Below are 13452 nucleotides of genomic sequence, written 5' to 3'. Positions count from 1 at the left end.
ATTATGAAAAAAAAATTAAAAATATATGATATTAATTTTAAGTGCCTTAAATCCTACAAACCCATACAGAAAGTTTTTTTTTTTAACTTTTAAAAATGTCTACATATGTAAAATAATAGTTAATATCTTTTCCTTAAAATTAAAGTTAAAATATAAAATAAGGATGATCGTGTTCCTTATTTATTAACTCTTTTGAAACAAAAATTCAAATTATTTATTATTTATTTTGAGCGGCCGCCCACGTAGGTGACGAATGCTACGAAGAGTTTGTTATCGAAATAACTAAAACTATCGATAATATTTGGCTTGAAATTTTTCGGCCAATCAAAAAAAATATTTGCTGCCAAATAGGAATGTAATACACAACAAAAAACAAGAAATACGCAAAAATACAGAACATTAGAATCGAGAGAAACAGACCAGACCCTGAGATTGAAATCATGCACCGGCACTGTCAGTTCGGGCACTGTTTAGTAGACAGCATCAAGTATATTTTTTAAATTTCACGTGCTAAATTCAGTAAAAATTTGTCCACAATTGCTACACGGTACGTTTTAAGCATTTAACCACAACGGAGTGACCGCGATGTCGAAGCGAGGAGCGCGGCTCGTGGCCTACGTCTCGGCCGAGGAACAACTGCTGGACATCTACTCGCCGTTGGCTGGAGACGAGGTGGAAGCCATTGTCGATCAAGGCGCCGGAACGGAAACAGTACCTGAAGCGGACGCTGGAGAAGTCGTTGGGAATGCGGAGGCACACTTTGATGGTAGCTTGCCCTGCGAGAACCTGCAATTCCGTGATCATGACACGGACCTGGATCCAGCAGTGGACAGCATGCTGCACGTGATCTCTGACGACTCGGACATACACAGTCTCATCTCAAGCGATGGCTTCGATAGTGGCAGTGGCAGTGGGTTCAAGGGCTGGGACGAAAACACATCATATAGGAGCAACATATCCGATAACGCACATTTTATCTTTGGACTGTGCCGTCGCGTATTATCAGATGAGGATGCAATGGCTACGACGACCCCCAGCTGGGACCGTACACAAACTAAACTTTCGCACGGCTGCCGCGATGTCGTCCAGATGAATGGTGGGTTCACCTTCAAGCCAACACCATCCCTGTATATCTCCCCAACCAATAAGAATTTTTTATTTTTTTGTAGAGTTGCCCGAAGATCCTCGAAACTCTGGTATGTCCTTGCTGCATGCCGTCGGCCATAATCCTGGTGTGTTGCTAACCAACGGAAACGATCAATTCGTTTTGGTTCCCCACGAGAATGAGGAGGATGATGATGACCTGCAGCCTGTTGAGGAACCATGCGTAATCTATGAAACCGTTGACGGCGAGAACATGGTCATGCTAGCTGATGAACATTGCTGCGAGATACTCGTCTCCACGCAGGGAGTTTCCAACGAACAGGAATTTGCTAGGGCCATCCTTATGGCCGGAAATGGAGGTGAAACGCTTCTGGGCCTGCTGCCCGACGAAAGGAATGCGAATCAACGTCTTAATGGGACGTATATTGAGGAGGTGATAGGTGGCCTGGGAGAGGATGTGGCACGGCTGACAGACGGAAACAATGTCTACCTCAGCGACGCCGCTCTTAGGCAGCCACTTGCACACCCGGAAATGGTAGAGGATGAGGGGCACGAGGAGAACGAAAACGCCACCTTTGTAGACGACACGCCAATGGAAGAAGAACGTCCGGACATCTGTCAGGTATATGATCATGAACTGGAAGACCATGACGATGAGGAGGAAGACTGTGGCATTGAAGAGCAGCACCCTGTTCAGTCCATTATGATCAACGAGCTGGAGGAAGAACATCCGCTAAAGAGTCAAGCAGCTCGCCGGGTGACTCGCGAGCATAGTAGCCCCACAGAATTTCCAGTCAGCTCTTCGTCCATGCCGGACGGCAGTTACAACTACGACTACGATGACGAACTGATGGAAGGGCAGGTTCCATCGAAGGTTGCGCCCTTGAAGCGAAAGTGCCCTCAACTGATGAAGAACACGCTATACGCAGAGGCCATGGACCGGAGGCTAGCCAGTATCTGTCAGGCGCAGCCTCAGATGAGTCCTGGCGAGAAAGTTTCTAGCTGGGAGACGGCAGTCGCTGAAGAGTGCGCACCCGTCGAGGATGTAGAAAGTTTTCAGGCTGCCTTTGAGGAGCACGAGGCACTCAAAGCCCCGCAGCGTCAACACAACTTCCTTAAATTCCGAGAGATGCTAACTCGCGACCTGGAGAAAGTTACCCGCGAAATTATGGAAGCGTTTGAGTCGACGGACGATGAGCCAGCACCACAGGACCGGGTGGTGCAAAGGCGCCTTTTGCACGTTCTACCCACTGAAGAGACCATCGTGCTGGACGATGATGAGGACGACTGCTATGAGGTAGTTGATATGGATAATGCCTCTGTGACGACTTTGGTCCCGGAAAAGGATCAAACGGAAGAGCAGTTGCCGGTTCACCCTGTCGGAGACGTAAAAACCATTGAGACGCAGACGTTAGCGGAGAGACAATACACCAAAAACACATCCACCACAGACCTTGAACAGTTCTCGCTTGAGACACCAGCAGGTACATCCCCACCGACTCCGGGACTAGTGGCTACCGTTCCCAAGTCTTCAGCGACCCCCAGAGGAATCCAAGCGTCCACGGATACTACCTCATGCGACCTTGTGGGTGCAGGTGACCTAAAGCTGGCAGACCGGGTCATAGATGCTATGCGACATCAAGCGCAACAGCAAATTGTGAGACAAAATGTGCAAACGCAACCGAACCAGTTGTATTCCTACCAGGAGCCGACAAGTGGGCCTGGAGGCGACGGTAAGAGTACTTAAGTAAAGCCTAATACATTAATGCTAATTGCAGTCCTTTCACCCACAGACTTGAAAGACGTTTCAACGCCCATGCAGATGGATCTAAACAGGGGACCACAGTGCACTAGTCCTAATGACGCCATGTTTTACGAGCAGCAAGAGTTCTGCAACTACCTGGGTCTCACCGAGTTGGCCACGGCAAACGCGGTAGCCTCGGCGATGCGGGAGCTGGCCAACAGCACGATTGCTCGTCGCTCGCTTCGTGTGCGTCCCCAGCAGCAACTGGACAGGATGCGAAGCGATGTGCGTGGCAGACGGCGCGAGAAGGAGCGGGATCGGCAACAAGCAAACGACAAAAAGCCACCAGTGACTACAAGCAGCGACGGGAGCCCCGAAAAGGACGAAAACTTAACCTCCCATGCGCCGCACCAAGCTAACGAGGGAGATGTTAGTCTCGAATCAGTTCGAGGTCCAAGCGAACCGCGACAGTCGGCCCTTCCAGCCAAAGAAGTTCCCTTCCCGGACCAAAATCAGGTGCAGGGAGATGGTTCGGATGCCAGGAAGGAGCTGAGAGAAAAGTCCAAACCACCCATCGAAGAAGTACAAAAAACCAATGAAAAGGAACCAAATAAGTTGAAATGGAAGAGCACGGGCCTTTCCACCATGATGCAAGACCTGCAACGAAAGAGGCTCGAGGGGCATCGACCAAAATCTGTGGAGGCAGCCTTTGCGAAAGTTTACGAAGCAGCGGCACCTGCCCAATCCAAGGTGCTCGAGGCAATGCAGCAGCGCTTGCGCCAGGCGCGCGAGACCAAGCCATCCATCTTTATCGTTCAGGCGAACCATAACGCACCTTCACAAACGCATACGCCGCCGCCGCCGCCAACACAAACCTCTCGTATCGCAACTTCACCGGCTCCCCTAATCGAACCCTTTGGCGATGTTTCTGCGCCGCACCCCACCGGGATAATTTCTCCATCGAAGAAGCTGAGACTCTTGCAAGAAGGTCCGGAGAAGCCAACCCAAATGACAAGTTCACCAACTGCTAGTAACGCCAAGACCGTGAGAATAGCGAAGCACAGAAAGACACATGGAGCACCCAAACAAGAGGCCCCGAGAGTTCCCAAGCGACGCCGCACCACTGTTGCAGCTCCTGTAGCGGCAAAACAACCTCGCGCCCGGGACCTGGTAACTCGTTCCACTACTCACATGAACTCCAAGCTGTTGCGCAACCGCAAGGTCAGCCTTCTCAAGAGCTACGCCCTTACGGATGAGGTGGGCCAGAGCCGTGGAAAGCGGTTGTGTGGCGGCACCATGCAAAGTCCCAAGAAGGTGCTAATGTCCAAGGCGGCGCGATCGAACCTAAAGAGGCCAGAGCCGGCGGAAAAGACCCTGCCCGAGCAGCACCGCCTGCAGCAGCAGCAAGGTCCGCCCATCACTTCCCGCAAGACCAAGGCCCTCAAACCGAGCATGAGCCCCACGTCTACTTCGGCGAACGCTCCCATCACACCCGTAAAACGCACTAAGCGACTGCGTACCAAGTCTCTACCAGCTACTCTAGAAAAGGAGCCTGGACACAATGTAGTTGCCTCTCCGGCCACCACTCAGTTACACAGAACCGTACCTAAAAATGTTTCGGATGATCACAAATCTGCTGTACGGGAATCAACCGCAGGACAAGCCTATGCCCAACCTGTTCTAGTTTACCCTCCGACGCCACAACCTGCCCCGTTAAGCTCGAAGTTTGGGGGTGAGCGCCGGTTACGGCAAAATGCGGGAACCGCAATTCATCCTATCCGGGAGAACGACATTCTATCTACTCCGCCAGGCGGACTGGTGCGCCTCAACGAAGGTTCTTCGCAACTGCCGAATCCCCTCGACCCCAAGCACGGTCTGGTCCTGTACATGTACTATGAGCTGGAGCAGTTGATCGTGGTGCAAGAAACCTGCATATCCTTTTGGAAGTTCTCGAAGGTGTTCAATGTCTTACACCATCCGCGGCACACCTTCTCGCCCCTGAGTGGGACCAAAGTTGCCGCAGAGGAGCAGCCTGCAAAGAAGGATCTCGAGGTAGAACTGTCCCCGCGGTGGATGAACCTAGGGCGAGTGCGGAGAACCACCACAGGTAAGACTAGATCGAGCATGGATTTCGGCACCTCATCTGATTTTCCACGCCCTACAGATGTTGAGATCAAAGCTCCTTATGGAAGTCGCATGTGCATGCACAACTCCACGCCGGTCTACTTGGAAATGCGGTGTCGTCCGTTGGACCAGCACAAGCGGGAAGTGAAGCTGACGACGCTGCATGTGAATGTGTACTATTTTTGTGAGGAGGAGTTGCGGCCCCGTATGCATTCCGTGCACTTGGACTCCGTAAACTGGTAAGTCTGGTAAGGAACTTGACGAACAACAGAGTCTAATGATTGCCTCATCCGGTAGCGAACCATCGAACGTGATATACACCAGTATCGCGGAGTCGAGATATTTTGTCATGGCCTGGCAGCAAGCGGTCGGGGTGGGGAAGCCACGCTCCGGCATGTGCAAATACTCCCTCACCCCAAACCTGGACACACTAGCTTCCATTCGGGAGTTCAAGCCCCTGCGCCACGAGCTCTACCATATCGAGTGCGTGTCGGAGGATCGTCTGATTGGCTATGGATACTGCCGCATAACCGTTTGGGATCACCGCAGTGGAGACATAGTGATGAACTACGACTTGGGCCGTCCTTTGGGCAGGTGTCTGGGGGCAATGCATTATCCCAGCCTGGATCTGGACCAGAGCAGCATGTTGGTGCTGTACCAGCTGATGAAGGAGCCGGCCAAACAGGCCGAAGTTCATGTGATTGCCTGCGAGATCTCGTATGCCACGCCGTCGCATCGTCTGTTGCATGTGCATCGCCTGCCGTCGCCCCAGTTCGAGACGCACCTGGAGTCGGTGAATACCGGAGATCATCTAATCATTAAGTCGGCGTCGAAGGACGAGGCCTGGATAAGCGCCGTCGACCCGCGGCAACTGACCTATTTGGCGCCGCAGGTGAATGGAGTGCAGCGCTTCTACGTCCGGGACAAGTCGCAAGTGGTCGAGATGTCGCCCAAGTCTCTAACGGTGGACAGCATCGCGAACCACATGCTCAAGCTGGCCATCCAGCAGCAGCAGCTCGCCAGTGTAGATAAATTGTAGGTAGTCGTCGCCTTGAAGCAAGTATTTTGTGTTAAATCACACACACTCTTTGTCCAAAAACCATTCAAAATCGAAAGCAAATCTCTTGACGCCTTAAATGTGAACTGAACTGAGAACCCCAGTGTACCAGGAATGTGTCCTGGACGTGCTGCGAGTATAAATTATCAATTGATTAAATTCCGATAGTTAATCCGCAAAGACCGCATCATCATCCAGTTGTTTCATCTAGACTAAGTCCCTAGTAAGTCAGGCCCGATAGGAGCCAAGTGAGCCCTCACTTTCGTTGTTTAAGTATTTTTAAATCATTGAGTTTTCTTTACTTTTTTTTCTCAAAGAAAAACAAAATCCTTCAAGTAGGTTAATTATTTTATTTTGTGCTCTGAGCTGGAGTAGCCGATTAAGTGTCATCATACATGCATAAGTTCAAAGGAAACACCAAAATGAAAGAATGTCATTAAATGGAAATGTAAACTAAAATAAAAATCACCTTTTATTATATATGTATCAGAGTTCACAGGATAGTACTACCCTTTGTGTCCCCAATTCCCCAATAAAAGTCCTCCTCGTTTCTTTAATTTTATATTTAAAACTACTTTTGCACACAATCTATTAGTTTAGCTAAACACTTTCGCTCGCCTTCCCGAGATGCTACATTTCTAACTAGTTCTGCTTAATTAATTACTTTTTAGTTAGTCGTTATGATCTAGTTTATGTACACGAGCTTTACTTACAAAAAAGTAAAATTCATCTAAAAAATCGCGAGGCTGCGGCCCAACCTTACACAGAAGAATGTACGAGGATGTGGATACGATTGGGTAGCATTACGTCTCTCCCCAATTTCCCTCGGATTTCGGATGAGTTAAGAAAGTCTTACATGTCTAGTAAAGTACAAGAATTTCAAATTTAGTTGCTCTTCCATGAATCCTGAAAAAAGATATCTACTTTGGCGGACACTACTTAAGAGTACGAGTTGCCCCATCGCAGGAACAGTGGCTGGCGCTGAAGCTGGGGGCGGGTAGGTAGCAGCAAGCACTACAACTCCTTTTCCGGCTTTTGGCTTGAGGTGGTCGCCGTCTCGTTCTTTCGCTGCTCCTTTGCCAGCTGCCAGCGCTTAAACTCCACCATCTGCATGATGCGAACGCTGAGCGGATGCTTTCTTCTCTTCATTATTGCCGACAGTTTTCCAAACTCTACACTGTACATAAACACGACCGGAATGTTGACATCGTCATTCCCGTCACCGGACATAGCAAACATAGGCTGTGTCTCCCCGGAAGATCCCGGGACGTTATCACAGACAATAAGCGCCGCTGCGCCCGATTTCTGAGCCAGACGCGCCTTACTCACAAAAGTGCAATCGCCGCGTTCGGCGACCAGCACCTTACCCTTTGCCTCTGCCGCGTTGTCCAGCCTGTCGTCGCAGGCGCGCAGCGGCTTGGACAACACAACGTCGCCCTCCACAAACTGATCGCCAATTAGCTCCGGGCTAAAGTGCGATGGTCCGGCCATCAGGGCGGCCCAGTCCTGGCCCTTTTCATCCGTAGTGAAAGCCACAGCCTGTGGGACATGCAACAGTCTTATTAGAAGGTCATCCCAATGGTTTAGTCGCTATAATCTTACCTGTAAGGCCGCCAGCTGGTTCATGCTCTGCATCTTGGTCAGTTCGAGCATTTCCTGCATGAACTGCAATCCCATTTCGCCTTCCTCGTGGCTCTTGGCCTACAGAAACATACCGATGCATGGACATTAGGTAATATTCGGGAAAATTAATGTGAAAATGATGGAGGGGATAGGATGATTTTGAGAGAAAATTCGATATCGGATGATGCGAACGGAACCAAAAAACGCGAAACAGAAAAAAACTTACATTATAGAAACTATGAAACAGTCGCACCTTGCCTTGGCTGCGGTCGCCTACCGAAACCATGGTGATGCCCATGTCGTAAACAGCTCGCAGATGATCCGCGTTGCTTGCCTGAAAATCCAGGGCACTGAGTCGCTTTCCGCCGCTGGTGCGCGGGCACGAGCCCGTAATGAAGTTGCGCAGTGGTTTGCGTACTTTCTCAGGAAAAAGCTTATTGGAACTGGGGCAGGTGCGCATGAAGTCGAGTACGTTGTGCTCTTCTGTTTGGCGAAAGCCTATAAATGCGTTATTTTAAGAAACATCTGCGTAATTTATGATATTACGTGGCGTTCTAGCGCCCGGATACTTACTAAAGGTTGCATTCCCCAATTGGGCAATCGAAAGGGGCAGCAGGTGTGCCTCGGTTGTGAAGACAAACTCGTCAATGTTGATTATCAAATCGTGGGGATCGGAGAAGAGCAGAAACAGGTACTTGATTGTTTCGGAAAGGACAAACGAATCCATTCGATCCTCGTGCTTTCCGGTGCGAACATCATTGACGGCTGCATATCCACAAGAGACCTTTGCATGCTGCTGGAGTGTTTTTAGGGCACGTTTGCCGACCTGAAGATAGTGATGGTCTCCGGTGGCTCGGTACAGGAAGTATGTAGACTCGATGAACTCGGGTCGTAATGGATGCTGGCCCCAGTGGATTTGGAAGTCCACGGTAAAGGCTTCAGGAATAAATGTGTGCATCTGCATAACCTGTGGAAGAAGTCCGATTAGAATCTTTACTATAGAATGTAGTCCTATAACATACTTGATACAACATTTCGTGGGTCTGAACCGCAGGCTTTAGGTCCCCGGAAAGGACTTGCAAGCCTGGCCAGAAGGCCAACAGCGAATCCATAAAGTTCTTGGATTTGGCATGTGGGCGATGCATGAGCACATCCAGCAACATGGGTCCCTCGCTGACGTACTTCATCACGGCATTATAGTGCCGGTTGAATCGGGCTAAGTACTTGTCGTCGCCGAGGAGGACATACGACTTGAAGAGGTACTCATAGTAGCTATCGATTCCTGCCCCGACTCCAGAGTCGCGACGCACCCAGTCGCCAGAATGGACGTTGAGCACGGTGCCCATCAGGTCCGAGCCGCGGTGCCGCAGTTTCCACAACGCATCCATGGCAGCGTGAGCCCGCACCTCAAAAATAGGATCGCCCGTGAGTCGGGAAAGAGCGGCGAACTCTAAAAGGATGGTCCCCGCACACGCAGTACACGTCTCCCGAGACTTCTTCAGCTGCGGGTCCTTCATACCGAGTCGTAGGTTGACTCGGGCATGGGGTATTCCCGTGGACGTGTTGAACGCTGGGAGGAGGCGGTAGCCCAGCTCTCGGGACATTTCCAAGAGCTCGCCCTTATACCAGTGCATGGTGTCGGCATTCTTCTGCAAATACTCGGCCAGAATGTGGGCAGACAACAGGCCACCCACCATGCGGATATTTGTCTCGAAAACCGACACAATGATGTCGTTATCGAACTGTACGTCCCGAATGACCAGCTTTACGGCATGTTCGAACTCCTCAAAGTCGCCCAATAGAACAAGGGTGTCCAAAGAATCCACTAGGGTCATGGAGAAGCTTAAAACCAATAGATTTTAAGTAAATGAACATCGGATTATAGACATAAGTAGCTTACTTTCCGAGAATGTCGTCCATGTCGCCACGCGAAGGCGTTACTCCTCGATAACGTCCTTTACAGGACAGTGGCATTAGCTCATCGGCTGGATATGCGTTCTCCATATAGGCACGATATGCATGGTAGAACATATCTCGGGCTTCCTCCCTACAATTGGATGTACAAGTTATTAATCGAAATATGCAATCTACGTTGTTACATTTCATAGTCAGTGATTAGATTAGTTTCTAATTACTGGCCAAGTACTAAAACACCTTACTATCCATGGCTAGTTGTGCCTGATTTACCTCAATTCAGCCCTCTCCTTGTTGGACATGTTCTGCGTGGGCATGGAGGTTTCTGTACTGAGGACACAGGCCACCAGGATCAGTAGTCCCAATATGAATGTAAGCACCAGCCGCTGGCCGGGACCAGGGGCACAAGCGGGGAGGAAGACAGCGTAAAGCGACATTGTGTGTGGGTCAAAAGCAACTTTGGCAGCTGATCTTGATGTTTTTGGTGGTTTTGTTTCTGTTTCCAGCTGCGTTCGTTGCCGTTGTGACGTTGACCTTCACTTTGAACGTGCTGTTGAAACTAATACGCCTGTGTGTGTTAATGCTTGTCTCCGTTTTTGACGGCTCCTTTTGGCCCTGTGGTCCGGTTGATTACCTTTTTAATCCGAAACAGCAAAAAAAACTTGATGTAACAAATATTTGGCTTTAAAAATAGCCACCGAAATGCTCACCCACTGCCGAAACGGCGACCTAATTTTCGAGTTCCGTCCGACGCTGTGCGCTCGGTCGTGTATGTGGGTTTACGCACTTGTTCCCGCAATTGAGCGTCGACACTGCGAATCATACATCGCAGTGCGGCAACGTCCCGAATATCATTCTAATTATTCTTAATCTCGTTTGTTGATTTTCTGTTCCAGTAACAAATGACCACGACTGCAGCTAACGTAGACGCCTCCAAACCTCGCCAGAGGGTCTCCAAAACACTCCCGATGTATGATGTGTGTGGGTGACGGAGTGTTTTGCCGTAGACTGCTTTGCTGGCGATTTGCTCCCAAGCGTATTTCTTATCAACGCCGCAGTTTTCAGTTTATTTTTATTTTATCACAAAATAACCACTTGCGCGGAGTCCGGCAGTGTGACCTAATCCCCCGAGTTGCTTTCGATATATCGATATATATCGGCGATTGTTCCCATTCAAAGAACTGTTCGCGCTACCGCCACAAAATTGTAAAAATGGTAAATACACCGATTTTTATATAAAACTGTGAGATTTTAAAGACCAGTTCCTTTAGAGGCGCAGCTTGGCGCCCAGCCAAAGGATCGGACAACCTGCCGCGTCGCGCAACGCTTTTACCCCGCCACTACTCCAGAAGAAGAACAAACGGGCCTGTCAGAAGGATCTGCGACTGGACACAGATACGGATGCGGACGAGGAGAGCAAGCGGTTCGGGCTTCGCGATGCCACCAACTCAGACATTCCCCTGCCCATTCGGTTCACGGCAAACAGTCCCTACGAGCTAGCCATCGCCCAGGTGCTGGCCAGAAAGTTCAAGGTTCCCATTGACAACTATGTGCCCGATTACGGAGGAAATCGCTGCCTGGGCGTACGCCGCCAAGTCGTCCGGCGCCCTCTTCACGATCCGCAGGCCTGCAACGCCCTGGTACTCTTCCAACCTCCCAACTACACAGAGCACCAGCGGATGTCCATGGACCCGAGCAAGGTGCTCGTCCACGTTGTGGTGGATCCGTTGCTGAGCAACATCCTGCGACCGCATCAGCGCGAGGGCGTGCGCTTTATGTATGAATGTGTGGAAGGCAGGAAGGGCGACTTCAACGGGTGCATCATGGCCGATGAAATGGGCTTGGGAAAGACTCTGCAGTGCGTGACGCTGGTTTGGACACTGTTGCGGCAGGGCCCCGAAAGTAAGCCGACCATCAACAAGGCAATAGTCGTGTCACCCTCATCCCTGGTGAAGAACTGGGAGAAGGAATTCACAAAGTGGCTCCAAGGCCGGCTCCTCTGCCTGGCGATGGAAGGTGGCACCAAAGAGAACACCATACGCGCCTTAGAACAGTTTTCTATGACCTCCGCCCGATTAGGTACTCCCGTCCTGCTCATCAGTTACGAAACATTTCGTATATACGCCGAGATCCTTTGCAAATACGAGGTTGGTATGGTGATCTGCGACGAAGGCCACCGGCTGAAGAACAGCGACAATCTCACCTACCAGGCTCTGATGGGACTGAAAACGAAGCGGCGTGTTCTCCTGTCGGGAACACCCATCCAGAACGATCTCACGGAGTACTTCAGCCTGGTCAACTTTGTAAATCCCGAAATGTTGGGCTCGGCGGCTGATTTCAAGCGTAACTTCGAGAACAGCATTCTGAGGGGACAGAACGCAGACTCCACCGACGGGGAGCGGAAAAAGGCCATCGAGAAAACCCAGGAGCTTATCGGGCTGGTCGATCAATGCATTATCCGCCGCACAAATCAGATTCTCACCAAGTACCTGCCCATTAAGTTCGAAATGGTCATTTGCGTCAAGCTCACCTCCATTCAGCTCCAGCTCTACACAAATTTCCTGAATTCGGACCAGGTGCGACGCAGTCTAGCCGGTAAGCTCGAATCCCTTGGCCTTTTCCTTCATTGCATTTAAATATTTTCCAAGACTGCAACGAAAAGGCCTCGCTGACGGCATTGGCGGACATCACCACCTTGAAGAAGATTTGCAGCCACCCAGATCTTATACACTCGAAGATCGAAGCTAAGGAGAAAGGATTTGAGAACTCACAGAATGTGCTGCCTAGTAACTACAAGCCAAAGTAGGGATACTCCCCAAGAGGAGCACAAGGGGAGCTATAGCGAACTAATACAAAAATATTGCAATTCATCTTTCAGAGAAATCTGTCCTGAGTGGAGTGGCAAGTTCATGTTGCTCGACTTCATGCTGGCTGCTATCAGAGCCGATGGCAATGACAAGGTCGTCCTCATCTCCAACTACACACAGACACTGGACTTGTTTGAACAGCTAGCCAGAAAAAGAAAGTATGGCTTTGTGCGACTAGATGGAACCATGTCTATTAAAAAGCGCTCGAAAGTGGTGGACAAGTTCAATGACCCGGATTCAGAATGCTTTCTCTTCATGCTGAGCAGTAAGGCTGGTGGTTGCGGCTTGAATCTGATTGGAGCCAATCGGCTGTTTATGTTTGATCCGGACTGGAATCCAGCCAACGATGAGCAAGCCATGGCCAGAGTGTGGCGTGACGGACAAAAGAAGCCCTGCTACATTTATCGGCTAGTAGCGGTGAGTATTTGGAACTGCCACTTTAAGGAATAATCCATCATTGAAGAATCCTTTTAGAGCGGCACTATCGAGGAGAAGATCCTACAAAGGCAGACCCATAAAAAGTCATTGTCCAGCACAATCATTGACAACAACGAGTCATCCGAGAAGCATTTCACCCGCGATGATCTGAAGGATTTGTTCAGCTTTGATCAAAAAATCCTTTCCGACACGCATGAGAAGTGAGTCCTTATCTTTACGGATCTGAATCCGATATTAAAATAAATACTTTGCAGACTCAAGTGCAAACGTTGTGTCCAAAACATCCAAACGAAGCCTCCCCCCGAAAGCACGGACTGCACATCTCACTTGTCGCAATGGTATCACTGCTCCAACAATCGCGGCCTGCCCGACAACATTCTGGCCCAGGCTTGGACGGACAGCAAATGCGTCTCCTTTGTTTTCCATCACCGGTCGCAAGCCAAGGAGGTTGAGGAGAATCCCGAATCTACAACTACCGAAGCAGATCCTGTGGAGGAGGATCAACCAGTCTGTAAAAAGCGCCCATCTACACCCCTCAGTGATGACAGCGCCGATGAAGATTTCATTGGATTCTAAACAGT

General features: G+C 50.0%; 3 protein-coding genes across 4 annotated transcripts; 2 read left to right on the top strand and 1 right to left on the bottom strand.

Moving 5' to 3' along the window:
* The first annotated feature begins 341 nt into the window (after window positions 1-341).
* LOC108126802 (uncharacterized) lies at window positions 342-6222 on the top strand. Its single transcript, XM_070277318.1, has 5 exons — window positions 342-1096; window positions 1170-2837; window positions 2898-4955; window positions 5013-5211; window positions 5270-6222. The coding sequence occupies exons 1-5, from the start codon at window positions 586-588 to the stop codon at window positions 6009-6011; spliced, it is 5178 nt and encodes a 1725-aa protein (XP_070133419.1). The 5' UTR covers window positions 342-585; the 3' UTR covers window positions 6012-6222.
* A 355-nt stretch (window positions 6223-6577) lies between these two features.
* Window positions 6578-10416, bottom strand: Edem2 (ER degradation enhancer, mannosidase alpha-like 2). 2 transcript variants are annotated; one of them, XR_011442065.1, is made up of 9 exons: window positions 10277-10416; window positions 9840-10200; window positions 9553-9699; window positions 8675-9494; window positions 8226-8619; window positions 7879-8150; window positions 7632-7730; window positions 6954-7568; window positions 6578-6889 (listed from the first exon to the last, which is right to left on the bottom strand). XR_011442065.1 is itself a non-coding variant. In XM_017243507.3 (8 exons), the coding sequence occupies exons 2-8, from the start codon at window positions 10001-10003 to the stop codon at window positions 7044-7046; spliced, it is 2421 nt and encodes an 806-aa protein (XP_017098996.2). In that variant the 5' UTR covers window positions 10004-10200; window positions 10277-10416; the 3' UTR covers window positions 6578-7043. The 2 variants fall into 2 exon arrangements, 1 of the variants encoding a protein (XP_017098996.2); XM_017243507.3 differs by having other exon boundaries at window positions 6578-7568.
* A 122-nt stretch (window positions 10417-10538) lies between these two features.
* Window positions 10539-13448, top strand: okr (DNA repair and recombination protein RAD54-like okr). Its single transcript, XM_017243509.3, has 6 exons — window positions 10539-10781; window positions 10838-12161; window positions 12215-12368; window positions 12445-12850; window positions 12908-13071; window positions 13126-13448. Exons 1-6 carry the CDS (start codon window positions 10539-10541, stop codon window positions 13445-13447), a joined length of 2613 nt encoding a protein of 870 aa, XP_017098998.3. The 3' UTR covers window position 13448.
* The last annotated feature ends 4 nt before the right edge of the window (window positions 13449-13452 follow it).

Source organism: Drosophila bipectinata, chromosome 2L (assembly GCF_030179905.1).
Source record: "Drosophila bipectinata strain 14024-0381.07 chromosome 2L, DbipHiC1v2, whole genome shotgun sequence".
Lineage (NCBI taxonomy): Eukaryota > Metazoa > Arthropoda > Insecta > Diptera > Drosophilidae > Drosophila > Drosophila bipectinata.
This window is presented reverse-complemented; position numbering and strand designations above follow the sequence as displayed.

Excerpts from the sequence above, each read along its gene's own strand:
- Edem2 (XM_017243507.3), bottom strand. The coding sequence starts at position 10,003 with ATGTCGCTTTACGCTGTCTTCCTCCCCGCTTGTGCCCCTGGTCCCGGC. Across the intron at positions 9,495-9,552 it reads ATGGACGACATTCTCGGAAA|CTTCTCCATGACCCTAGTGG; the intron begins GTAAGCTACTTA and ends ATTGGTTTTAAG. Across the intron at positions 7,731-7,878 it reads TGTTTCATAGTTTCTATAAT|GCCAAGAGCCACGAGGAAGG; the intron begins GTAAGTTTTTTT and ends ATGTTTCTGTAG.
- LOC108126802 (XM_070277318.1), top strand. The coding sequence starts at position 586 with ATGTCGAAGCGAGGAGCGCGGCTCGTGGCCTACGTCTCGGCCGAGGAA. Across the intron at positions 1,097-1,169 it reads CGATGTCGTCCAGATGAATG|AGTTGCCCGAAGATCCTCGA; the intron begins GTGGGTTCACCT and ends ATTTTTTTGTAG. Across the intron at positions 4,956-5,012 it reads AGTGCGGAGAACCACCACAG|ATGTTGAGATCAAAGCTCCT; the intron begins GTAAGACTAGAT and ends CACGCCCTACAG.
- okr (XM_017243509.3), top strand. The coding sequence starts at position 10,539 with ATGATGTGTGTGGGTGACGGAGTGTTTTGCCGTAGACTGCTTTGCTGG. Across the intron at positions 12,162-12,214 it reads GGTGCGACGCAGTCTAGCCG|ACTGCAACGAAAAGGCCTCG; the intron begins GTAAGCTCGAAT and ends ATATTTTCCAAG. Across the intron at positions 12,369-12,444 it reads CCTAGTAACTACAAGCCAAA|AGAAATCTGTCCTGAGTGGA; the intron begins GTAGGGATACTC and ends TTCATCTTTCAG.